The 27,848-nt window shown below is 36.4% G+C and overlaps 2 protein-coding genes across 2 annotated transcripts in view; one reads left to right on the top strand and one right to left on the bottom strand.

Annotated features, from left to right (window-relative positions):
- The first annotated feature begins 3,108 nt into the window (after positions 1 to 3,108).
- The window catches only part of CCDC146 (coiled-coil domain containing 146), a 59,309-nt gene continuing 34,569 nt past the window's right edge, over positions 3,109 to 27,848 (top strand). The window contains exons 1-3 of the mRNA XM_054276294.1: positions 3,109 to 3,175; positions 3,584 to 3,669; positions 26,510 to 26,592. Of these exons, the coding sequence (XP_054132269.1) occupies positions 3,109 to 3,175; positions 3,584 to 3,669; positions 26,510 to 26,592 (236 nt within the window). The remainder of the gene's footprint in view (positions 3,176 to 3,583; positions 3,670 to 26,509; positions 26,593 to 27,848) is intronic.
- Positions 12,159 to 16,305, bottom strand: FGL2 (fibrinogen like 2). The gene is made up of 2 exons (XM_054276352.1): positions 15,567 to 16,305; positions 12,159 to 12,865 (listed from the first exon to the last, which is right to left on the bottom strand). The coding sequence occupies exons 1-2, from the start codon at positions 16,303 to 16,305 to the stop codon at positions 12,159 to 12,161; spliced, it is 1,446 nt and encodes a 481-aa protein (XP_054132327.1).

Raw genomic sequence — 27,848 nt, 5'->3', positions numbered from 1 at the left:
AAAAATAAAGATAGTGTAGAAAGCAATCTTACCCCTGAGGAATTGCAGCTAGGCCAATTATCAAAGATTAGGAACAGACCTGACTTTAACAGGCCACAGCTGTAACCAATGAGAAGATGATGCTATAAAAGAGTGAGGTGACTGGGTGAGAAGGGATCTGGGGTTGCTTTGTGGAGAAGAAAGAGTCAGTGCCCTGAGGAGCTGCCCACAAGAAACACCAAGGAGGTATGGAACTTCTGTCATAGGAGACAGCAGTGTGGAACCCCTGCAATAAGATGACAACACAGAGATAGGTGATTCACCTTCATATGTGGACCTGAATCTCTTTATGCTCAGAATAAAATTTTACTGCTTTTTGCATCTGTCCCTCTGAATATAACAAATGTGGCTGAGTATCACCTACCTAAATTCTGCACTGATTTGTGTATGAACGTTGCTGTTTGCTAGAGAGAGACAGAAGTAAAGAAGCTGAAATTAGTTTGGGGAATCTGAGTTTAGACTTCTATTATTATTACTATTATTATTGCTGCCCTGAAGCTGTTTCACAAGACAGTTCTCAGCCTGATTTGACCCAGGTTCCAAAACAGCCTTGTAATTCCTGTTCTCTGCAATTCTGTGTCTTGGATCAAGGCTGCGATATTGTTTGCAGTTCTACAGTTTGAAAACATCCTTACTTGTTGGGCTATTCCATGAAGTTAGAAATCATGACAACTTTCAGTCCTATTTCAATTAGACATTTTATTTACCAGATACTGCAAAGACACAAATTTTCCACTTTGCTTTTTGAGGTTTATAGATCTAATTTTATATAAGCTGAATTATATATTTAGTAATGGAGCAGGTAATGGAAGACTGCTAAACTTATTTATTGCCCCATAAACCTACATGTTTATGTCTGCTCTCTCTTAAAACCACATGGAGACAAGGGCTTGTCACACTAGCTGAGGCTTTTCTAATGTTTTTTCTCTGTCTCAGATTTCTATAGTTGTGTTTTAACTTAACACTATAAACTTTCCAGATTCAGAAGATTTTTTTTTTATTCTCTCCCTGCCCAGAAAACTGGAGTCCTGGTGAGGACTCTTTTGTACAGCCGTTCTGGGAGGAGGAATATTTTTGACTGATGTCAACTGTAAGTTTCATATACAAGTACTGATGAATATGCCTACACCAATGAAACTCACATTTTGGCATTGTTCTAGTAAGAGTTTCTGCCACAGTGCTTTTCCCTCTGTCTAAATTCTAAGTTGAGAGGAGCAAATAAAGTAACAGTAGCCATAAACACAAAATGCATATGCTAAAGTATTCAGCAGCTCTTTAGGGATGAAAAGTCACTTGCTATTTATAAATGTGTGTACATGTTTATGTACAGTAACTCAGAGTTTATTTCTTGGCCTCTATGATGTTTACAGTTATTTCACAATGTTTTGACTCGTCCGGGAGGGATCATGAAATTGCTTTTTTTTCCATAAGCAAATACAGACACTGAAAGCTCTCTAAAAGTCAAAGTGTTCCTGAAGGAATTCTAAACAGTACTGAAGAAAGTAATAAACTTGCCAGTTTAACTTCCACTACTTTATAGACAAGTGACTTTTCAAAAGGTGAATACAAATGACCCAACATTTTTGTATCCATTTTCCCACCACAATTATAAAAAGTTATATTTTTCTTAACTGTCAGCTTTCTGACTATGCAATGCCAAATTGCACTATCTGTTTCATTGAAAACATCTGGTGTATATTATAGAAGTAGTCTCAAAATTTCTTCTTAATTTTATTACAGTTTTAATTTTGATTGTCCTTGATTTATAGTGAGATTAAAAGACAGCACTCTTTTAAAAAAAGAGGAAGGTCTCCCACATATTATGTGAAATGCTAAATAATGTCAAGACTGCCTAATTTGAAGAGGATTCTGCAACTTTGGCAGCTGATATGGGTTTTATTGTGATGTGGTTCCATAGCAGAATACAATATCCTCTTCATAATAGCTAATGTAGGAAGACCTTCTGGTGTCAGGTGAACATTTGCAGAAGTCAATTATCTTTCTCCCAAAATTTTGCACTAAAATACTGTGATACTGATCTGTCCCTTCCTGTCATCTAAAACAACTTCAGTGAACTTGTGAAGGAATTCTTGAATTCCTCCATTTCCACTTGGAACTGTTCCTTGCTCTACAAGTGCCCCAAGCCTCCCCTCTCTCACTATGTCATGGCAAGGTTTCTGAGTGCCTCACAAGGCCCTCTTCCCCTCTCTTCCCTCTGTAAGATGCTTATTGCCTCTGGTGGGTCATCCCATGTCTCCTTTATCTTTCTCTTGTGATGTTTTCGTCACCTTTCATGTCTCTTCATGTAAAAAGTTGGTATTTTAAAACACTCTGGATATACAAAACATGCTGTTATGCCAGAAGGTGGGTTTTGCATATATTAACTCACATTTGGTGTAATGATGAAGACCTAATTGATGGACATTGCTGAGTTATCAGGGTACCAGGAGCATTGTATCCTCTTGTATTCCTATTTCCCTCACCCACCTTGGCATTCTTACACATCCCAAAGAGTTCTGATGATTGAAGCTTGGGTACATAATTCTTATGTGCTGGACCAAGACAGTAAACACAAAGTGGAATTATAGAAACTTTATGGCATCATTAAGTACAATCTTGCTGAGAAGTAAGTACTGAATGTCCTCATTTAACTGTTTCTAATGGAAGTATCTTAGAGATTTCTATTCTTATATGACAGATATTAATATGGGATTTTTCTATAATGTAAATATAGCAAAATTATGTTTTCTGACCTTCTTTAATTTCTCTGTCTGTGCATTTATTAAAAGACTGTGTTACCTAACTGGAATAAGAGCTTTCTTCAGGATATTTTAAAAATACTCAAGAGTATGATAGAATGATAGTGCAGCCTCTTGCATGAAGTCTTTTATGAAGTTGTAAGTGTGGAGTTATCTAATCTGCTCTCATTGTGACTTCTATGGTTTGAATGTGGGTCTGACATGTTTATGTAGTGGTTTTTACACTACACATTTATCTTTCACAATCAGATGCATCCCTGGATCTAATGAACTGTATTGGTGTTTTTGTTGCTTTCTAGACCTTTAAACAATGAGTCAGGCTGATGAAGGAAGTGCCGCTGATCCAGAGCTGGCAACTGAGAATGAGTCACCTACCGGTGAGGTGACTGCAGCAGCTCCTAGCGAGGAGGAGGAGGGACCCACTGGCCTGACAGCAGAGGAGGAGCAGGAGGGACCCACTGGCCTGACAGCAGAGGAGGAGCAGGAGGGACCCACTGGCCTGACAGCAGAGGAGGAGCAGGAGGGACCCACTGGCCTGACAGCAGAGGAGGAGCAGGGACCCACTGGCCTGACAGCAGAGGAGGAGCAGGGACCCACCGGCCGGACAGCAGAGGAGGAGCAGGGACCCACTGGCCTGACAGCAGAGGAGGAGCAGGGACCCACTGGCCTGACAGCAGAGGAGGAGCAGCAGGGACCCACTGGCCTGACAGCAGAGGAGGAGCAGGGACCCACTGGCCTGACAGCAGAGGAGGAGCAGGGACCCACCGGCCGGACAGCAGAGGAAGAGGAGGGACCCAGTGGCTTGACAGCAGAGGAGGAGCAGGGACCCACTGACCTAACAGCAAGTCCTGCATTTCAGTGTTTAGATGAGGTACCACATGCCCCAGATTTCTCTCTCTGTAGCAGTACAAAGTAATTTATTTTGAGGTGTATCATTTGCTGTTAATAATTGAAGGTTTTTACCACAGACTATCTATATCGTCCCCATTTCTTTGACTTTTTTCTAAGTGATAAGAAAATTTTGTGAAGCAGTGTCATATTCTTGCTGGGGATGCTGTGCTTGATAGAGAATCATGTTATTTTTTACAGTGATCATGGCCTTAAGGGAAATGAGAATACAGACATCTTGGTTTTGGTCTTATAGTATTCTATCTGTAGAGGTAATTGCATCGTGATTTTTTTAAATGGCTCCATAGCTGCAGGAAAAAATCACAGGTAAGTGGCTCCTAAGGCACTAGGATTGTGAAATGATGATTCAACATGATGATGGTGATAGAAGAAACCTTTTGGAGCTCAGTTTCTTTTGTGATTTTTTTTATGTTAAGGAGTCTTTTGAAATACTAGAAGTATATAAAAATTTTAAATATAAAATATATATCAAATGGAATCCTTATATATGTAAGGCCAGAAGAGTTATTAAGAGAAAATCTAATCCAAATTTGCCACTGAAGTAGATTCTCTGCAGATATTTGTCTAATTTTTTCTTAAATCTTTAATTGCTGGAGATAGCTCTTTGTATATCCTTTTCCAGTATGTCATCATTGCCAGGGTTTTATAAAAAGTTTTCTCTATATCCCAGTTTAAGTTTCCTTTGTAGTGAACAATGAAGCTTTCTTCTTGTCTTTCCCACATTAAAAAGGGAGACCTGCAAATTTCTGCCCTTTTTATAATAAAAATGTATATCTCTATCTTGTATCCTTATCAGGCTTTGTTCATACTTCATAGTTTTCTTGAAGTTCTTACCTAAAGTTGCTTTACCTTGGACTCTTTCCATCTTGGATCTGTCAGATCAGTTTGCTACCCTGGCTCTCACTCTCTGTCTACAATCTAAGGAGAAAGGACATGGCAAGGATTTGTAGTGAAGGGGAAAATAGGACTGGACCTTTCCTATCCTGCTATTAGATCATACTGAACATAGTTTGAAGCTGCTGCTTTCAGTCCAGTGGCAGTGTATGGGGAGCCCACAGCTTCCAGTATTGTTGCAGCACAAACCCCCTTTATTCTCAGTCCAAGGCAGCAGCAAAAGTGCCCTCATGCCCCTTCTAAACTGTATTCTGCATTTTTGCTTTGTTTTCCTTATTTTTAATCAAGGTGAAAACTAATTTTTCTAGACTTAATCTAGAAGATTATTAGATTATTTGCCTGATTTTTTTCTAAAAAAATCTTTCCAAAGAGGTTATTCTGCATATCAAATTTAAAGCTAACTTGTTTAACACTGATAACACTGTAAGCCATTAATGGCAAATACAGGAAAAACTTAGTATTTAGAGTTGTTCCCAACTCAGGAAAAAACATGCAGTGGAAAAATAAAGTAAGAAATTTGCATAATATTTCATAAATGAAGTCTTCTGGTCATTTGGTCAATTTCTAGAAGAGAGCTATGACTCATTTATTTCACCACAATTTTTAACAGTTTGCACTTGTACTTGTGAGTTTGGCTTTTCATCACTTATTCACATTTCTTCACTTCCACTGACGTATTTGTTTTCTTTTGCTGAACTTTATACATAATTCAGGGGTAAATATATGGCTTTGGTCACCACAGAGGTTTCTTGCATTGATGGTGGATTCAACTACTTGGTATAGCTTTCAGGATTTTTCCACAGAAGAAGAGTTTTATCATAGTATCTCAGTTTCACTGGTCCTTTATGCCTGCACAGCATGTACTTATCAGAAGGGACACCTTTGTTATTATAAGATTCCTTTAAAAACAGATATATGCCCTCTTCCCACCAAGCCAGTCTTGTTTTTCTCATGTAAGCAGCAGATACTCAAATATACAAAGAGCAAGAATTAAAACATGTACACTATCCCTCTTTTCTTTTTAGTAAAACATTAATAGTAACATTGTTTAACTTTGTGAGTTAGGTAGAAATATTAAGAACTTGACAGAGTTCAAACAAAAGTCACCCAATTAATCATGACTTCTTTTCACCAAGTGTTTTTTATTTATTACCAAGCAGCTCTCTGTTCTGCAGAATAGTGCAGTTGTGAATGGAAAGCTTTGCTGTTCTCCAGATCCAGTGAGCAGGTACCTTGTTTGGAAGGTACCACAATAATCCCTTCCTGCTAACAGACATCATCCATTTATTTGCTAAATCTAAATATGCAGAAGAATAAACTTCTTTGGGAGATTTTCCTGACTGGTCTATGGTAAACTGTTGCACTCCATATCCTATGAAATTATCAGTGTCCCCTATCTGATACCAGCACCAAATTTTTCATTTCTGCTACTTTTTTTGGTGGAAATTGTCACTATTATGCTACATTGCTTAATTTCTGATGTCCAAGTGTCCTATTGCCACCAAGAAGCAGAAAGAACCTTTCATGAATGTTTTTCATTACTATTTTGAAGCTCAGTCTTTCTGAGATTAGTGACTTTATACTCCTGACTGCCAAAAGCAACTCCAACTGCTAATAAAGATGCTAGCCAAAATCTCAGTTCAAGTGGAAACACAGAGCAAAATCTCAATCAAAATCTTAAGAAATTAACTGTATGACAAAGAACTCTCAAGCAAATTTTGTTTCTGATTATCTGATGCTGATTCATGTCTATGTGCTATCTGTAAGAGCTTTAATGTCAAAGAATGATGCATGTGTTTCAATGTTGTTTGAGGGGGGAAAGGTGCGTGTCATTTTTCCCCTTTTTCTCATCTGTGCTGCAGGAAAGAAAAGTAAGTCATATAAAGGTTGGCTGCAACTTTCAAATATAAATACCAAGAATCAGTATTTCATATAATTCTTCAGTGACCTAGACACATCTAACAATGCCCTTCTAGAAATTAGAGTTGTTTTCAATTTCTTTTGGTAACAAACTGGTTTTTAATTCTCTCCTAACTTAGGTTAAATGGTGAGTATAAACAAGTTTCCTTTAAATAAAAAGTTTCTTTATCTTTAAATGAAAATTTCCCTAGAAAAGGTACCTAAAAGATTAAGATAGAACTTTTATTTTTACATAACCACCATTTTAATTTCTGTCCCTGTACATATTCTGTAATGTACTTTATGCTGTTATAAGATCATCACTATATTTTTGCATGGTAACTATAGCAGTGCATAATTTTTTTTAGTACTTACCACATATGTATGCGCTCTATCAAAGTTATAAAAATCTTGACACAGCTTAGTATGTTGAAAGCAAACAACATTTTTAAACTTAAGCTGATCCTGGCACACTCCACATGGCAAGCTCCAAAGGCTCCCGGCCCAACAAAAAATCATATAAATACGTTGGCACAGACAGCTGAGACAGATGTTGTCTCCACCTCCATGCACAGGAATCTGACTGCTAATTAAATAAACCTTTTGGGAAGTCAGCTAGGGCTGATTGTTTCTGTAAGCTAGAGTATGGTTTTTTGCAACAGCTTCCAGCAAGTAGGAAATAATTTGTATTGTGAATGTTAAAGCAAATTGTTGTTGCAACAGCAAAGTTGATTGTTCCTAAAAAAGCTGTAGAGCAATTGGGTGGATTTACAGGTGCTTTCAAACAGCAGGAATGGGAACAGAGCTGGTGTAACATGCTCGTTCTACAGAGAGGTTCTTTTTACCAATAGTAGGTGACATTGGGAGGAAACAAGGCCTGGAAGTGGTTGGGTGTGTTTGAGCTATCACAAAGCAGATAGTTGGTATTTCTGTTCATTTCTGAACAGCCTGTTTGAAAGTATTTATGATGCCTTGGTTTTTTATGCTGTTATAAAGTCAAGTGTGCAGATTTCATATCATACAGAGGAACTAGAGCTCTCCATTGTGAGACTGTGGGAAGGAATAACCTTCAACTGTAACATCTTCTTGTGTTTTGGCGTTTCTTCAGCTGTTTCTGATACTCGTGAAACTTCACAACTATATTGTTATATTGTTTTCCAAAGCTATCTCTTCCTGTTTTCTCCCCTGAAATGTGTATTTGAGACAAGGCAAATTTGTACTAAAACCTGGGTCTACCTGGGATTGCATGTCAGCGCAACCGTATGATGAGGAAGCCAGAGCAATGTGAACCAATCAAACATTCAGTAAAAACTTCATTGGTGGAGAATCATCTGTTACACACATGAGGTTACTTAAAATGTTAAAAAGGGTATTCCTGGTTTGCTTATTCAAAGCACCTGTGTCCAAATACTCCTGAATGAACAGAGCCTTACATATCTGCATGAGAAAGAATTCTTGTATTTGGATTTAGCATATGGAGGTTAAACTGCAGAGTGAGGTGGAGAGGATTTTGTACTCTGTCTGAAGAAAGGCATGAGGATTTCTGTTTCTCAAAGTGCATCCTGCTTTTCCATAGCAATCATTCACTCCATGTAATTGCTTAAAAGTGTGTAAAGCCAACTATTATTTTGTACAGTGTAATTTTAAATGATGGCATACTACTCCTGCTGAAATGTAGTCCTAATTAAACTTCCAGTTTGTCTTGATGATATAAACATAATCAGGTAATTTGGGTTCTTTTTTCCTATTATTATTTTCCAAATGGATTACTCCTTTAATTAAGATAAGAAAAAGCTGATGAATGAGGACTTAGAAAATAGCATTGCTTTCATAATTTCCATGTTCTCATGACTTGTGTGAAGGTTGGACTTGACATGCCATCTTAAAATTTTGTTCTCTGTTTCTGGTTACTATTGAGTGTGACAGCCAAATTAACTTCTGGCAGAATAACTATAACTCCATAAAAGTCTAATTAAAGCAGTGAATGAAAGAGATCAATTTATTATGGGAGATGTTTGTATCTAGCAGCACCTGTAGATGGTATTGCTTAGCCATTTTTCTTTAAAACTTATTTCAATGTCTTCAGGCCTATGTGTACCATTTTTACCTTTTTATTCTGAAAGAAAAAGAACACAAAAATCTAAAAATATTTTAATATATTTAAATCACCTTTCTTTTTAGGCCAATATTTAATTATATTATCTTTCTTTTTTTTTCTCTGTGAAAATTTGAGCTGCATTTTTCTGCTTTGGTCTTTCCATGGCATGTAAATCATAGAAGCTAGGTAAATTTGGCACTTTTGTTTTATTTTGATTTCATTTTTCAGTAGGGGTCTGGGTAGGGATTGGCCACCTTCTTAAGTTCTTTTCCAAATAAACACTTAAAAGCAATTTTTTTCCCCCACCAATTTGTCAAGCTACATATTGTTCTCAACTCACTCCAAGTTTGACTGCAGTCTTTCCCAATAAACACAGTTAAGGAAACAGGTATTTGCATTTAAAAGGGAAGGAAAAAGCACCAGTGCTTTCAAACCTTCTTTGAATTTCTTCTCTGGTTTATTTGGGGTTTTTTTTAAGGTTTGGTTTGGTTTTGTTTAAGCAATGTGTAGGAAGCCAAGACATTACTGTCTGCTTGGCTGATCACACTGAACGCATGGGCTTGTGCCTTTATATTTTGGAAACAAGCCATAGGAATTTTGCTAGCAAACCCACTGTTAGTAATTTTTTCCTCTAAAATTTAATATTATCAGGATTAAAACCACAAGTGTCTTCATATGCTAATCAGTGTTATATAGAATGTTTTCCGTAGACTGAAAAATATGTTTTGAATTATTAAGCCTTAGGGAGAGATCAAGGGCTTTTTCTTTGTACAAAAAATTGCATGATTGAATTTGGGGTATGTATTTATATTTGTATACACAGCCTTTAATGATTCTTGTATGTGATCTGAAAGGTCAAAACCTTGGTTTGCTTCTCCTGTTTCACGTTAAAGATAGACGTTGTGTAAACTTTTCATTGGGCAATTACTTTTTCCTCTTCCAAAATATGAACAGTTACAAAAAATACCTGAGTTTTCAGCCCTTGGTATTGTCTGGCAGCTGAAGGGTCATAAAACAGATCTCTAAGGAACTGTCGTTACTAGCAAGCACTCTCTTGGCATGTCACATGGTCATCTGTGTTGGTTATTGATGTTTTCTTACTGCTTCAATTTTTACAGAAAATCAATAAAATTATTTATGAGAATTTTTAATAGTCCTTATGTACATCCATGACAGTAGTACAGCTTTAACAGTAGGACATTCTTATTTTATTACACCGAGCGAAAACAAATAATGTTTGCAGCAAGGAGATGGAGTTACACTTTGTAAAACTAGTGCATATTGACCGAGATTCAGCTACAACAGTTCCAGGCAGGTAATAATCAGATGTCTGTAACAGCATTACACTTTCTTTTTCTCTTTTTTTTGCTTTTTGTTTTTAAAGACATGAGACAAAGCTTTTGCAGGTGATTTTAGTTACATTTGCTTATTCTGTTAACATTTGTGTTTTACAAAGTTTCCTTTAAACAAGATTTAAAAGGACAGTTTCTATTCTTACAACTTAGTAGTAAAAAAGATATTTTCAAGTGGAATCTTGTAGATAACATAAGTCACACTTAGCTAGTTATCATATATTGAATAGGAACAAATTGTGCATTTCATGCAAAATGATTAAATGTAATCATATGCAATCAGATATTTACTCTTCTAACCGACACTTCTTCAGTTGCTTTTTTTTGTTTAGACAACTATTTTTTTATCCCAAAATAAATATTCTATAGCTTCAAAACATATTCTCAAGCAAAGATGATACATCTTGCAGTTAAAACTTTTCATTGCTCTTTAAAATTGAAATATAATAAACCAAATTACATTTGAACTATCCTTCAAAGTATTTACTTCTTTAAAATATATATTAATATTTTACAATTTAGCTATTGCCAGTGTTCTTTATTTGCCTTACTTATAGCCATAATAATTTTGTTGTGATCTTAAAAAAAAAGTAGAGATAATATTTATAAAGTATTAGGTCAGATGTATACTTGTATTCTTTTTTTTCATGTCTCTTTTAATCTAAAAAGCTATGCCAACAATGACCACATTAGCTGATAAAGATATAGAGTTTTACTGTAGTTTTTCTGCATCTCAGAATTGGTGCAAGCTAGACAGTAGAATAGCCTCTTGCTAAGATAAGTGGTACCTCTGCTCAATGTTGGTCACTATCTTCATAGAGACATGGTCTAAATATGTGCGAACTTGTGCTCACTGTCTACAATGCGAGATTTAATAGCAGTATCTCTAAATTTAAATTCCTGCACTATTTGACAATTTCATTTTTTTATTTTTTATATTTTAGAAAAAAATCTTTGATCATATATTCTCTTTTTTGCTTAGAACTGACAGTATGTTTTTATGTTTCTGTGGCTACAGAATGTGTAGTCTAAAAAAGGGGAGAACAGTCTTTTCTTATGTTACAAAACATTTATAATTTTTAGTTTCATTAGAATCTAATGATATGTAGATTGAGAATTATTTGAATGAGAGCTTGAGTCTCTACAAGAGCATCTTGTAATATTTGACTTACCTAAAGGATTCAGGAGAAGGCAAAATGGCACTGGAAACTCTTTGCATGTTTTTAGAGGCATTAATGCAAAGAATATGGATTCTAATTGATGTGTCTTCCTTCCTCCTGTTTACCTGCCTGCATAAATGTGCAATAAGCTACATAATGGCTCCTTTCTCCCACAAATGACAAATAGGACCTTGAGCTTGAATGGAGGAACCAAAACGAGCAAGAATGTTGTTGTTCAGTGCATACTCTCTCCATGTGTAGATGTGACACCTAGGGACATGGCTTAGTGTGGACTTGGCAGTTCTGTGTTAACAGTTGGACTCCATGATCTTAAATGTCTTTTCCAAACTAAATTATTATATGATTTTATAATTATTTCCTCTGCTTTTATTCAGTTCTTCTACCAACTTTGAAAAACCTTTGATAAAGGGATGAAATTTGAGCAATTATCTTAACTTTGTTTTCTTCAAAGCCTTTTTTTGTGTCTTTGGCGAACCGTGTGGCTCTCTGTTTTCTAGTTCTTTAAAAATAATAATTTTTAGTACTTTTCCTAATTTATATTGCTGTTGCTGTGGTATACTTTTGAAGTTATGAAGGACATATGATGGAAAAAGACTGTTTTAGAGAAACTAGGGGTTTTTGTTGAAGCATTGACAAATTTCTGTTAGTTACCTCTGAATTATTTTCAGGTTAAAATGTAGGTAATTATTCAGACAACTTGTGGAAGACAATATAAAAGTTTTAAATCATAAAATGTGGTATATCACAGTCAGTAAAAGCACCAAAAGCAATGTTTAGAATATTTACATAACAAAACCAAGACCTAACTGGTGTTAAGTTTTAGCAATAACTATCAGATATTTTAATGCTGGTTTTAATGCATTATATGGGTCAAACCATCTCTTAAAAGATTATGTGGAAGTATGTTGTTTTGTCTAGAACAATCTTTTGCCAAACATAATTGAATACTTGATTTCTGAGTATAATACTGAGTAAGTACAATTTTGAGTGCAATCCAATGCAAACTAGTTAAGAGAAATGTATAGAATTACTGCACAAAACTTTTGGGTCTGATCATGATCTTTACTGATTTGAAGGGTTGCCTATATCCAGTCGGAGTATCATCAGAAATACCATGCCACGTGCCCCAGAAAATGCCATTGCGAACGCCTTTGTACTTCTTGTGGTAGTACTTGCCGTTGAGATTGGCTGACAAGCAGGCATCAAACCACCAGCCAGAGCTGTAGTAGGCACCACAGTTTCCTGAGGGATACCTGTCATTGTCCCTGTCTGGGGTTGTGAAGAACTTTTGGTCGTGGTTGTAGTGCCTGCTGTAGTGGAGGGCGTCTCCGGCGGTGCCGCTGTAGCCGTGCACGCTCAGGCGGTACTTGAGGTACTCGTTGGCCACGTAGAAGTGCTCGTATTTGGCATATTCTCTGATCCCGTTGAAATCTTCCAGATCAATCCTCAGTTGCATTTCCTGGCTCCTTGTCAGGAGGTGAATTTTGTCATTGCCTAGCCAGAACTCCCTGCTGAGGTTTCCAAAGCCATGTTTGTAGTCGTTCCAGGTTCTGTTGAAGTTAGTGCTGCCATCCTGACGCCGCTGCAGCACTGTCCAGCCGCCTCCTTGTGTTTGCATGTCACAGTAAACTTCAAAGCTCCCGTTTCTGGGATCAGGGCTAATCCTGTAGATTCCATTACTCCTTCTCCCTGCTGTGTAATGGTCAGCACAGTCTCTCTGCATTATTTGTATAACTGGTGAAAGAACAAGTAGTGTTAGAATGAACATAATTTCAATTTAAAAATATAACAAATTTTTACCCAGACTGATATGGCATACAGAACTTGCATTGGAGAGGCTTTTACATAACAAATAGTGTTGCAACAATTTCAGTTCTAGGGAAAAATATCTTTTCCATCAGATTTACTGTATAACAGATGTCATCTAGGATCTCTGCATCAGATAGCTGACTAAAAAAACCCAGCTAAACTACATTTTTTAAGCAAAATGCCCAATATAAGGGCATTTTGATTATTTGCTTTTATTTTGTCCCTTTCTCTACTCTATCCTTTTATTATCTCATGTAAATTCAACCTGATTTCTTCAATCCATATTTCTAATACTTTGTATTTACACACTTGCTGCCTTTTGTATTTAAATGTATAGCTTCACAACCTGCCTAAAATTTACAGCTCCATCTGGCAGTATGTCAGAGAATTTGTCCATATGGGAATGATGTTAACCTGGCTATTGTTAAGTAAACATCATTTGATAGAGAACATAACATCATTAGGAATGCTTTGTGTGTTAATGTTGACTGTACTTTAGGAAGCAGGAAAAAAGTAATAAAATTGTTACATCTGTTGTAATTGTGAGTCCTAGAAAGATGGTGATGGTGCTTTCCTGTGTGTGTGACATTGCTGGCTTTACAGAAAAGAAGAATGTTAGCATTCACTGCTAATGGTTCCTTTTCCCCACCAATGGGTGATGTGTTTTATTCAGAAGAAAAATACCCCAGGTTTTTTCCCCAGAGTGAAAATCCATTTTTGATCCACAATGTCATCCATTAATTTAATTCTGTTCAACAGCATGGTATTAGGATTCCGTGTTTTTAAGAGATATGGAGAGCTCTCAGAAGTTCTCAGTTAAGAGTCAAAACCATAGAGTTCATTCCTATTGCAGATTTGAATGTATGGGCGTTTTCATGTTCAGATTCTGTTGTAATTTTTTCCTAGAAAATTCAAGCAAGTTACTTCATGAAAGGGAGAAGTGATCTCAGGCTGCAGCAGGGAACAAGACTCAGGACCTCTTGTTTGCCAGAAAACTGGACATTTATGAAACCACAAAGTATAGGAGTCAAAGGCTTTAAAGCCTAATCTAAATCCACAATAAATTCTCATTTATTTCACTGAACTTTGTGCAAAATCTTTGGTAGACTAAATTTCAGAGCAGTTATTAACAGAGAATATACATTTCAGATAAAATACTTCTATAATGCAATTCAACTCCTATTTAAATAAAGTTTTACTATTACTTTCAGTGGATGCAGGAATGGCTCCTGAATAGGAAAAAGTTGTAGCTGTTTTCCTTGCCAGCTTTCATAATGAATATATTGCTGCTGCAAATGTTTTTAGTGTCTTGTTGAAAAATATAAGGAATACCTACATAATCATGTGCCCTGAACACTATCCAGCAATTCAGTAAATGTGAGGAATATCAAAAACTAATTTAGTCTGTTATTTTATCAGAGTACTGTGTTTGAATGTGATTTATTATTCATTATTAATGTAGCAAAAATTACTCATTATTTTTGTGAATGTTTGGTATCTGAACATAATTTATTTGTAGCAATTTTTATCTGATTACTAATATAGTAAGAGCATAACCTTTATTATTACTACTTATTTCCTCTTTTCAAAGAAGAACACTTTCAAGAATTTCTGCTGTACATACACATCTATCCATTTCCAATATGTGTAGATATAATTTTTTTTAAGCTTGGATGCTAAGCAAGAGACTTAAAGATTGTAATGCAGCCTCCTCTTTCTCTGTTTTGTCTCTCGAGAGCTTTATCTTCTTATGTTTGATATCTAAGTGGTAGAATACACTGACAATCTATGGAGCATTTCTTGTTTTCAAGGATTCCTATATGTAATATAAAAACTTTATGACTTTAAGAAAACCCCTCAATCTTGACTTAATAACAGCAAACATTAGAAAGAGAGCATTGGTTCTATTCCTTTGTGAGGATAATTAAATGGCAAAAGAAAAAAGTGGATTTTTTCAGTGCTAACACCTGTTTTCTCTTTTATGCTCCTTATATATTAAATTAATGCACAGAGTTTAGTGTTAAACTGATGGTACATATGTTACCCAGTCAAGAAGTGCTCTTAGTAAGCTTTTTTTAGCTGAGCCTTTCAGGTGTTTGCTGTGATGAGAAGAAAATTATTATCCATTAAAAATGATGCATTTTGCTAGATACACTTGATACCTGGCACTCCTTTTCAGAGTATCTGCAGTTTTGTAGTGAGAAAAAATAAAAGGCAGTTTTCTAAGGCACACCTAGAGAAAATTTAACCCTTTGCATCCAAGGAGAAAATGTATTGGTCACTGATGTTTCACGTCTCTAATGAAGGGTAATATGGTGTAAAATAAGGTTAATTTTTCATGTTTATTTATTAAATTGCAAAAAAATTTGTCTTTTAAAATTTCATGTTTCCAATCCCTTAATGAAGTCCAACTCTAGGAGGGACTGAACACCTGCGATTCTCAGTAACCCTCTAGAGGCTGCTGAAATGTTTTACAGGAGTATAAATACACACTTAAAGAGCAGATACTTGTGAAGTTAATAACACAGCTATTTGGGTAAAATATATTTTAAGTTGTTTACCTAACACTAATGAAATGTGAAACACTGAAAGCTTATACAGCAGTAAGAATTAACAGATTACATACCAGGTTTTGCTTGCAGTGCTGGGCACTTAGAAGAACATTTGTTATCCAGGTTATTCACAGCAAATGTCAAATTTGCAACTTTGCTGTCAACATAATGTTCCACATTGTTCATGTTTATGAGGCTCAGCTTCTCTAAACGACCCTGCAGTGTCTGAATCTGGCTCTTTGCATTTTTTAAGCTGGTTGCCATTCTGTTAACTTTGCTTTGCAGTTCCTGTACTCTGTTATCTTGGCTTTCGCTGTTTTCTGCAGTGTTGGGTAGCAGGAATTCATTACTTCTGTCTCTTTCCTGGTTGTCATCTGCTTGCAGCTTGCAATCTTGGCAGCATTTTTTCAGCTTGTTTACTGATTCTTTAAGGATCTGTACTTCTTTGAGAGTCTTCTCAAGCAGTTTCAATTCTTTGGGTATCTGGATGGTCATTGGAGGCAAATTTATCTGATAAGGACAATCCTCTCCTTCATCACATTTCCGATTAGCTTTGAGCTTTATGGGACAAGTTTCAGTAAGTTTTGCTTCTTTAGCATTCTCCTCTTCTTCTAAAATAACTGCAAAAACATTTGTCAAAGCAAGGAGAGTTGACTTCAGCAGGACTATGTAAATGAGGAGCTTCATCTTCACTGACAAACTAGCAGAATGAGGAAGTATGCACAAGTGGAACAACTTTATAAGGGCTGCTCGAAGCCTGCGAGTTATCAGACAGCCTACACTGTTCTCAGAAATGGGTGGGAGTGCTTGCATCATGAGTGATTAATAGCAGAGCAAAGTTAGGTAGTGCTTGCAAGAGTAGCACATTTCAGTGAGTATTTCTGACTCAGAGGTAGTGTATGTAAGCCAGATGATGAAATGCATGTGTGCTGGTAAATTATGCAGTTTAATTTAATTCCTTATTGTATAAGGTTTTTCTTTTTTTGGAAAAAAAAGCAGGTAGAGAAAGTGAAACCCAGCCTTTTTCCCAGTTTGAGGTTTATCACAGAAATAGCTTTACTGATGGTCAGTCCCCTTTTCCCTATTTTTTAAACTTAATAGATATAGTCATACAAATTATTTAAAACCCCAAACATGTTGAAACACAGGTATAGTTTTGGTTCCAAACATTTTTCAGTACAGAGTCACAATTTCAGGAGGATGAACAGCACTTTCTTCTTACTATTTCACCTAGCCCACCTTAAAATAGTTATCTGAAATATTCATAATCTGTATGGCACATCACAGTTAAAATTCACTATTATCTGATTTGGGGTACTTCTTATTGAGCCTTTTTAAATGAAGGGAAGTGAACTTAAGATAGCTTCCCCTTTGTTGCATCAGATCCTACTTGTTAGACTAATTGTACAGGAAACCCAAAGAAAATCCTGATGTTCTGATTAATGTCCCAAATTCTAAATCTACAGTGAGGCATAGACCTAGGGAGGAACTCTCTTCTGTTTGAGGTATTGCTCTTCTTTTTATTGTGCCTCATATCAACTTTCAGAGTTAATCATATACTTTACATGACTGATTCCAAGTGAAATACTTCTCCAGGTGACAATTGCCATTTGCATTCTACAGCCACCTTTGCCATTCTCATGTGATACCTGTACAATTTTAATGATCTATGTAATTTTCCTTGTACCTCAAAACAAGGCTACATGGGTATGTCTTTAAGCATTTACAACTCAGTCAAGAGTCAAATAACTTGCATAATTAAAGGGTATTTACACCAGTTCTTGTTTAATTAGTCCAACCTGAACCATTCTTTCCCTAAACCCTATTTGAAATTAGTCATAACACAGATTAAACATTAAGCAGACATTAGTCACACTTATAATCCTCAAGTTCCTGATCTCTGTAATGTTACTAGCTACTATTCACACCACATGCTTATATTGATAGTACAGGAAGGAGGCTTGGTCAAAAAACCCTACTTGTTAAACCACTGCAACAGTGCCTTCAGATTCCTGCACAGCACAAAAGTTGAGGCACTTTCCTGTGAGATGGGTTTTGAATATATCTTCCTTGTATGAGCATCTCAGAACCTGCCATGATGCTTTCAGTTATGTGACAAAACTGTATCTCCCCCTGTCAGATCATAATAGTTCCCCAGCAATGAGGTAAAAACCACTCCCTGCCATTCAGGTGTAAGATACTGACACCACTTTGGTTTTACCAAAACTGAAATGTTTGTAAAAGATAAAATGTATTATTTTAATTTGCAAGTAAAATTTTAAATTTTTTATTTGATGCTAATTTTTCATTGTATCAGTCTAAAGTCAGGTATTTCTGAAGCCTTGTTCTTGTGTATGGCTGCTACTGTCAAATGCAGAAAAGCTATCCCAGCCTCTTTGGAGGGGCTTTAGAAATAGAATAGAATTTTTAAATCCTTGTTATTTGGGAAGCCACATTCCCCCCCACACTCTTGTTTGTTCAGTTTACAATTATCTCTGCTATCTGCTTTGTGACTTTGAACTGGAAAAACTGTTCTGTATCTGCAAAATGAATAATAATTATCCTTGATGGACCACATTCTGTGATTTGCCTTGAAATATTTAAATGTATAACAAATATTGTTGTAATTTGTGATTGCTGTGCTGCATTGAAAGCCTAAACTATCTTTGTAGAACTTTGTAACATCTAGAAGGCCAGAATTTTTTGCCCATACTGAATGTAAAAATAAAGTTCAGACAGTAAGGTGAAGAATCTCAGCTTTTCAGACATCTCAGTCCTGAGACATCTATTCCTTAGTCCCATATATATCTTCCTTTTGGGATATTTACTTCCTCCTTTGGATGATACTTCAGTAATCTTGAGTTGCTCTGCTATCCTCCTGATTTTATTCTTGGTCTGATGTTTTGCTCCTAAGCTGTCACCAGTCTGCCTGGAGTCCAGAAGATCCATTTCTCCTCCAGTCTGTATGCTTCTCCTACCTGGAACACTCTTGTAATTGAGTACTGGCTTTTCTTCCTGTTCTGTCAGGGATTGGCCATTCCCAACAATGTCACATCTCTTTTCTTTCTTCAGGAACCCAAAATAGTATGACATAGCCTTTTTCATGTTTCATGTCTCCTATCCTTCTTGGAATAAATGAAGCAAAATTTCAAATCTGTGTTTTTCAGGAAATAGGAAGGACACTGAATAGTCTTAAACTGATGCTGTTTAATGGCAGAGATATTGGACCAGATTTCAACTAAGACCTGCTGTTTGTTTATAAACAAAGTTTCTTCCCAGATGGGGTTTCCAGATCTAGTGTGTTCTGCATAACTCTAAAAACTTTAAATAAGTTAAGCAATCACAACCCCCCAAAAGTCAATGTTTTTCAACTGTGAAAGGATCTAACTGAATAACAGCTGATGATTGTTACTGAGTCTTTTCTGCTAAGGTCTTTGCTTTTTACTTAAAGCTAATTTTCTTTTAGCTTTTAATGTCTTTTAGCCTACTTTTTAGGAATCTAATTTTTTTTTTCCTGTGGACTGAAGAGATATCTTTATCATACAGACATCTTCCTAAAGATAAAAATAACTGACAGCTCAAGATACTTTGAAATTCTACTGAAGTTTTTAATTCTGTTCATAGAACTGCCCACTTCTTGAACTGCAAGGTTCAAGAAGTGATATATTTCATTTTATTAGACTTGTCTGAGATTGTTTATCCAAAGTTTATCAAAACCAGCATGAACCATTTCCCATGAATTTTTAGAATAAGGTTTTTTTTCTTTTTCTGGCAGATAATGGAATGTAGGTCAAGCAGAAAACAACAAAGTTATGACTGTAGGCAGATGTTAATTTAACTAGTGATTATGGCAATTTAAAACACAACAGCTTGGCATCTGTTTGATTTCTGGCTTTGTTCTGGGAGTTAACATCTCCTGCAGAAGAATTACTGCAAAATATCCAGGTTTGTCTAAGCAGTTCAAATGATTGCTATGTACAAACCTAAAGTACATTTGGACTCATTCATACAAACCATTTTGGTGGCAGAGATGAAATGTGTTGACATTCAGCTGCTGCAGTAATATTTCTGATGTTTTTTGTATACTTCAGTGATTCTGTGATACATTTTGACTGAGAAAGAGAATGCCCAGTAATTAGATTAATTTTCAGGTTTTTCCATAATGTGGAATGTATACCAAAATTCCATATTAGAAACAAATTCTGATTTAGAATTCTTTCTGATTAGCTAAATTGTTTTCTCTTTTAACTCAGTAGTAACTCTTCATGCAAGCAGTCCTTATGCTGTCCACTGGATTGTGGGGTTACCTATTCATCTTCCTCAAGTGTCTGTGAGAACACATCAGAACAGAAAAGGAAAAGCAGTCCTATTCCATTTGATGTTATAAATATTCTTGTTCAGATGCAGATTACATAGAACTAGTGGCTGCATGGCTTCCTACCTTCTTGAATTGTTCATTGCTTTATTTATAAATTCTGCAGCAGGCAGAAAGGCACCACTGACAGAGCATGTAAGCAGTGGATATGATATTTATATCAGAACTGTAAATATAATGCACATCATAAAATTCATATGGTCAAAGAAAAATCACTCCTTCTGTTAAGGTGAGGACCATATTTGTAAAGAAGGAGGTCCACAAAATTACTTTCTTATTAACTCTCTTTCTCCTATGTCATCTGATCTGCCTGCTCAAAATCTCTAGTTTACTGCTATTTCCTTTATCTGTAGCCATGGAAGATGCTGTAGTTAGTTCAATATACAAAGAGAATAAACCCAAATGCACGTTCAGAGTGATGATACACCAAATACAAAAACTTCTCCCTCCTTTGTGTTTTCATAAAAATTCCTTTCTGATTCCTGCAAACCTGCTCCAATAAAAACACCAAGTATAAGACTGTGCTAGTTACTTACTATCCTGATTTGTAGCCAAACGAAATTTGATGACAGCATGAAAGCTGTGTCCTTTCCTGAAATGCCTGTCTTATCAGTCTCCTATGCCCTCTTTTCTGAGCCATGCAAGCCTCAGTTGGCCAGCAGCATAGTCTCACCCACTGTACCATCTTGATTGTGGCTGATGTTTATCTTTTCCATGTAGGGATTGCTTTTTCCCATGAACTGGGCAACAAAACTACGGTTATGAACTACGCCTTGGGAAAGAATTTGGGATATTATTTTTCCTAGTCATTATTTGTTAGTTTTAGGAGGCTCTTCAGCAGTTTATTTTTCATTAAAGGATGCTTGGTTCATCCATCTGTAATTAAAAAAGTAAATTTGTAGAAGTTCAGTGTAAGGCAGTACAGTGCATCTACTGTACATAAGTGTATTTATGATTTCTGTGTATGCCATTACTCCCACCTGACTACATTTTTGCAACCAATAATCTCATGGCTTCAAGTGTTGTTTTTGTCACCTAAATTAAATGTTTAGGAAACTCAATGGCAAATATTTTTCTACTTGAAAAGCTAATAAATAGGCTTTTTCTATGGACTTCCCATGCTTATTCTGGAGGCTTCTTCCTATAATAAATGTATGTAGTTCCAGGTGAGAGTGACCACATCTTATTTTTAAATTTCATTTACAGTATCTATTTAAAATTGTCAGTGCACTTTTCTTTACTTTCTGTCATCATAACCTTTCTCTAGAATACTGACTTAAGCAAGGCATGTCGTTCTCTAAATATCTGCAGTATGGTTATTTCTGTGTGTTTCAATGTTTCCCAATCTCCAAAATGGAATGCAGAATTGCATACCAATAACTACAATTTATTGCAAACTGTTTACCATCTTAAATTAGTGACTTTTATCTTCTTGTTTTAAAATACTTTGAAATATGTGCTGAAGCCTGAAATGTTGTTGGGTAGAGAAATTATAATTTTGTAAGTGTTGATCTTCCATATGTGTATGAATATTTGAGATGAATTGAAAAATACACTATGATTGAATGAAAAGTGTAAAGATTATATTTCCTTGTGCTGTGTTTGGCTTTTTTTAAAGATTGTCAGAGAGGTTCCAAACACAACCTTTGAAATGCTTTTCCTTCATTTTTGGATGCTTCATCTTGAAGTAGCCAGGACACAATCTTGAGAATTAGTGAGAAGTTTTGAGCTTGCTCTGAGCAGTGGGCTGAACTTGAGGAGGAATCTTCAGTTCCCTTAGTGCGTTATCATGGGTCCAAGATTTTGCCGGGATAATTTGGATATACCAGGCACAGGCAAGCCCAACATCTGCAGATATCCCTAGCCCTGTGATTCTGTGGAGAATGGTGTCCAGCAATATGGACAGAAATGCAGGAGTCATAGCATGGGCTCAGTGTGCTTGTACCTGTTGCCCTGCTACCATGTTGAAACAACCCCTGAGAAGGTGGCGTTGCCTTCTCCCCCAAAAAGGCACACCTGAGCTGTGTCCAAACTGTGTGGCTTCATGAGGGTTTTGACAGAGGAGGCAGAGCTCTCTGTTTATAGAGGAGAACTTGCCCTTTCTCTTTGCTTAATGTTTAACCTTTAAATATTATATGAAAGAGGTAAGAAAAGCTCTTCAAATAAACAGCACAGAAGGAAAATTCCAAACCTGACAGAACAGACTGGGCAGAAGAGCCATATGCCAAGGGGCTAATACTGTGCTGAAATCCTGAGGGTATACAAACTACAAAATATATTAATCCCTTGATATTTTTCTCTAGTCTTCTATTAGGAGGCAAAAGAGTTGTTTGATAAAACATTTCAGATATTTGAAATAGCAAATGAGTATAAAATGTTGGAAATTCTGTCTTAAAATTACACTAAGTGTAGTCAAAATGTCTTGTTACAGTTACAAAACCTACAATTTAGCATGAAGGAAGGGAAAGCATTATTATTCCATTTGAGCTTAGAATACATTTTAGTTGTTTTGCAGTAACTGCAAACATAATTAGAAACACGTGTTAGCTACATCATTTCTCCAAAATGCAGAGATCCTAGGCACTGCTGAAATTGAGTTTTTCCTAAGAAGCCTCAAGTGCTTCACTTTAATAATGATTGTAGGTAATTGATGTTAAGTGGTAATTTCTTGGTGGTGACTTTGTTTATCTTCTGTGCTTATTTTGTATGCTTTGTTATCAAAAAACTCTGAAAAGTAGGACCAATATTCAGATTCCATCATCTATTTATGTTTAATATTTGGCTGAATTTTATTCATTTCTGGAGAGTCCCAAAAGAACTTTAAGAGCCTTGAAATTTGAAATGGGAAATGTGCCTAGACTTCTTATTTGAGTTAGAGAAAACTTGTTTTGGAATTTCAGATGAGTTCCTTGCTGCACTGTTTTGAGCTGACTGTCAGAAAAAATTGAATATAATCTGATAAAATGGAGAATGCCCACTGCAGTTAATGCAGAGTGAGGAAGTGTTGATCAAGTTAGGGCCAGATTTCACTAGTTTTGCTCACATGGATGAGTACCTCATTTATCAGGTGGGTCCTCTCCCTTCTGTGGTTTCAATTCCCATTCCTATTCTGACATACCCTCTTTCTTACTAACATCTCCACCTTGCAAGCTTGGAGAAACTACCGTGGTCTTAGATCCAGGGGCTCATGTGGCTGAAATCAAGCTGGAAGGATATAAAAGAAGTACCTCAGATAGTGTATAACCTCACACAGTGCTCACTTTTTCTTGGAATTTTCATCAGGAGATTTTGAAGATGGGTCTGGTGGGGAACTGTTGGTAGCAAGTGAATATAGAACTTGTAGAGAGAAAAGTTTTTCATTTGTACATAACAGCTATTTGAACATAAGTGTGCTCTGTTTTTCTCATGGACTCCTACATTTAAATGAGTCCTGCTCAGAGACAAAATATCTACCTTTTCTTGCTAGAAAAATATTAAGGATATGTCCTTCCCTTTCACCTTCTCTGCAAAATTTTCCTCCACATTTTTTGTAATAGGATAGAATGTCCAGCACTTTGGGACTTTTCACTGATTGAAGGAAAAAAAAAATGCTTTGGAACTTGAATTTGGGTTTGGTTTTGATTTGTTAGATTTTGTTTTGTTTTTCTGGTAGAAAAGCCAGACTTCGAATCACGTAGCAATATAAAAAATTGTAACAGTTAGAAAATCACAAGGGCAATTTAACGGTAACTTAATACGGTAAAATAAACATAACAGAATTTTTGCATTAAAAGAAAAAGATTCAAGTAAATCCAATAATAAGACACATAATTCCATGTAATTGCATTTATGGGAGTATGGGGAAATGGAAAGCAGAAAGTTGCCAGGCAACCATTTGTTAAAAGACAAATCTTCATCCAACTTTCCAGTAATTCTGCATTTAGATAAGGAAAATTTATTCTGGTTTATCCAGATGATTTATCAATGTTGAGTGTGTTTGAAAATGTATGGTGTCTCAGTACATTATAAAATGAGAAAGAAAATCTGAGAAAAGCAATATACAGTTAAATACAACTGACATGGAATGGGACTGGAAGACTCAACAAGTCAAGAATATTTATCCAACTATATTCCAGACTCCAGATCTGAGATCACCAGTACAATAAAATTACCTCCGTTCTTACAAGGGCATTATGGTTAACACAGGACTGAAAAGAAAGTCATCCTCAATTGCCATTTAGAAGCCCTTTTTTTTCTCACTTCTCCATCTTCTCACTCACTCTTTTACTTTTCAGTGTAGCAATGTAAATAGTTACACTGAGGAGACCCACATTTCACCTACCCCAGCAATGTGAGAGCTTCTGAGCAATAAAATAGACCGTGAGTGCATAAATACTCTTGGTTATTTTAGCATTAATGTGGGACAGGCCACATTGAAAGAATTATATATCTTTATATCGGGGCAAATCTCTAGTCTGGTTTTATCATCACAATTAATTCAATTTTTCTAGAATAGGATCACGTTTGCTCCCTTCTTCCACAAACTATTTCTTCCTCTCAAACAGTTACCTCTTTCCCTTCTGCTGTCCCAAGAATCTTGGAGGAAAGGGTATACCAAACTTTAATAACAAATCCTGGGACCAGGGTAGCCCAGTGCTGTCTCTTTGATGGCTCTCCCAAAAATGCTGTGGTAATGGGAACTATCTGGTGATGAAACTTTCCAGGAAAGTGAGACCACTGCCTTTGGCATGCTGGTATGCCATCCATGCAGCCTGTCCTGTGTAGTCCTCAATGCTACAAGTCTTCAACCTGCATAGGACCAACCTTCTTGAAATAGAGCTCTTAGCTCTGAACTGAACTGAGAAATTAGGTGTGAAATCTGTAAGGAGTTTATGGACATTAAAAAGACACAGCCTCCAGGACAAGCAAGGTTATTTCTGTGGAAGCATTGTCAAACATGGTGTAGATCTGCAGTGAGAACCTAAGCAGTAAAACAACCTGTAATTCACAGGTATAGGTCAGAGGAGTGTGGAGAAAGCACATTAGTGAGGCACCACACAAACAGGACAACTATACCTCTGTATGAGGCTAAGAAATAAATGGGTTGAGAAAGGGAAATACTTTCTTTCTCACAGAAGACCTAGATAGTATTTTGAACTTAAGTGAACAGTATCTTTGATCATACAGAATGCCAAAATAAATATTTGAGAGCTGCTTATCTTTAATCTCATGCAAACAAATGAAAGGCAGACCTTCTATTCTTGGGGTCTCAGGGAGCAAAGATTGTCTTTGCTATGATGAAATATTTTGAAACAAATCTTCAAAAAAACTTTAACAGTTATCAAGAAAATATATACTTCCTTTGACATATTGACATGTATTCTGCTTCTTGGCCATAGGATTAGTTCTAAATGGTTTCCTCTGAATATTCTGAAGGTTGAATTATAACTGGTAGTATTTTCTTGGAGCTGTAGTAATTTCACTTCTTATTTCAGGAGATCTGCATAATCTCATTTCTTGGCAGGGTCCCATGGAAGTTGCAGGTTTGACTTGCTGCCCCACCAGGGTAGCCATGGACTTTTATAGAGGTGGATCAGCTTACATTTTTTAATTGGATTTAAACTGCTTCTCCTTACTTGTGGCCAAAGGAGGGGAAGAGACGTTTTCTAAAGCAATATCACCCAGGAAAAGTGTGGGCAGCAGGACCAGGGCAATGATTGTCCTGCTGCACTCAGCACTGGTGAGGCCACAGCTCAAATCCCATGCTCAGTTTTGAGCCCCTGACTACAAGAAGGGCATTGAGGTGCTGGAGTGAGTCCAGAGAAGGGCAACAGAGCTGGGGAAGGGTCTGGAGCACAAGTCTGATGGGGAGTGGCTGAGGGGTGTTCAACCTGGAGAAAAGGGGGCTTGGAGCAGAATTTACTGTTCTCTACATTATCTGAAAGGAGGTGTAGCCATGAGATCAATGTCTTCTCCCAGGTAACAAGTGATAGAGCAGAAGGAAATGGCCTCAAGTTGCACCAGGAGGGGTTTAGATTGGATATTAGGAAACATTTCTTCACTGAAAGTGTGGTCAAGTGTTGGAACACACTGCTCAAGGAAGAGTTTGAGTCACTGTCTCTGGAGGTATTTAAAGGACCTGTTTGATCTTGGTGTTTGCTGAAGATCTGCACAGGTGTGTAAGGTAATGTGTTCTGTTGCCTGGGGGTAATCCAGCTTCAGCCTAGCTCCTATATTTTTGACAACCCTATTGCCAGCAGAGATGCTTTAGGCCTCAGTTTTGCCTGTGCAGGCCAGTGGGTTTGTACCAAAACTGAACCTGTTAAGCAATGAAAAGAGGTTACTTATGGCCTGAGTTCAAAGTCCAGACAGAATTATCATGAAATATTAATATAGACCAAAAGTCAAAGAAGAAATGGTACAGTGCAAGTAGCACTGTAGTTGTGATAGAAAAATTCTTTATGTTGTTATATTTATGCCTTGAATTTTTATGAAAATAAACAATTTTTTGTCTGTTTATTAGATTTGGTGGTGTATTTAATTTGTTATGTTACCAAAGTCTGTATAAACTGAAAGGCTGCCAATTACAGTTATAAAAAGTTGCAACAGAATGAAAGTATTAGTTCTTAGGAGATTTCATAACTGTCTGTTTGCCTTCCATAGCTACTTTCTGCTGGAAAAATCACAGACACCAGGGTAGCTGAGCTGAAGGAACAGTACACCCTGCTGCATGAGGCTGTGATAAGGTATAATATTCCTTTTTAGACTTTCAGTAGCCAAAGCATTTTGTTTTTAAAGTACTTTCTGCTCGTGCTGAAGCCTAATCATCATTTAAGGCTTTCTTACTGTTTTAGTTCATAAACAGGAAGCCAGAACACAAGGTTGAAAACCACTACTATTTAATAGGAACTTTCAAGTTAATTTGGGATACTTAAATACTTGTTTGAAACACATCTTTGTTTCTGATACAAACATAATAATATTGGGAATGGATGTACAGACTGTAACAGACAGCACACCTGTAATTATCAGTAAAATCAGCATCATGATATTCCTGTTACATTCCTGTAATGCATACCATAATATCCACTGTATTAACCATATTTTATCCACTTTCACTGACAGTCCAAATTGAAAACTTTATGGCAATTCTGTCATTAAAGCTAAAGCCTAATTTAAGTATCCTAAAACTAATTCAGGTTATAGTCCCTTGTTTGGATGATGCTGGGATTTGCTGTGCCTCCTGGCAGTCTGAATAGTAACAAGTGCAAAGTAATGTAAAGTAATTTGAAAAAGTGTTCTCAAAATACTTAGATAACAGGTTTTTTGAGGATAGCTGAGTCTTCTGGTTTTGTCTTAATAAAATGCAGAGTTTGGATATGGTTCTGACTCTGTGAAACATCATGTGACTTTATTTCAGGTTACTGAAATAGATAGCAAATCTTTCTGAGAAGCACAGTTAAAAACAGCACTTCAGTGTTGTTCAGGTTCCTAGAAAATACAAGAGGACTTTTCTAACTGCTCAGATCTAAACATATTTTTTGGTGTTTGGATTAATTGATGGAGAGAGTTTCTACCACACTGGTGTTCACTGAGCTGAAGCAGAAACCAGTACCTGCTAATTAATTGATTTTCAGCCAGTGTTAGTTTGAAAACAGTCTTTCATTGGAAAAATACAAACATATTCCTACATGTTTTATGTATTTATACAGTATTCTTTTTTATGGGACATTTATTTATGTAAAAGCAATCCCTTTGTGTGTATAGCAAGTGGAATAGGGCCTGAGTGTAAACAGGACTCAGCTGTCCTTTTTGTCACACTTAAAACTACCCTTAACAGAATGCACCAAAAGCATGAAAATGTTAGATGGTAGATTACATCTCTCATTCTTTCCATCATTCTCACAGGAGTATGAATTGGCCATGCTTCTGTAAGAAAGGGGATCAGAGATCATGATGTCCCATTCTGTATTGGATCTAGTTGTGTGTCACAGCAGAACAC

This window comes from Melozone crissalis, unplaced genomic scaffold, assembly GCF_028551555.1.
Source record: "Melozone crissalis strain CALT ecotype California unplaced genomic scaffold, PUWL_Pcris_2 ptg000004l_1, whole genome shotgun sequence".
In the NCBI taxonomy this organism is placed as follows: Eukaryota; Metazoa; Chordata; class Aves; order Passeriformes; family Passerellidae; genus Melozone; species Melozone crissalis.
Note: the sequence above shows the minus strand (reverse complement) of the source record. Positions and strands in the feature narration are given on the sequence as shown.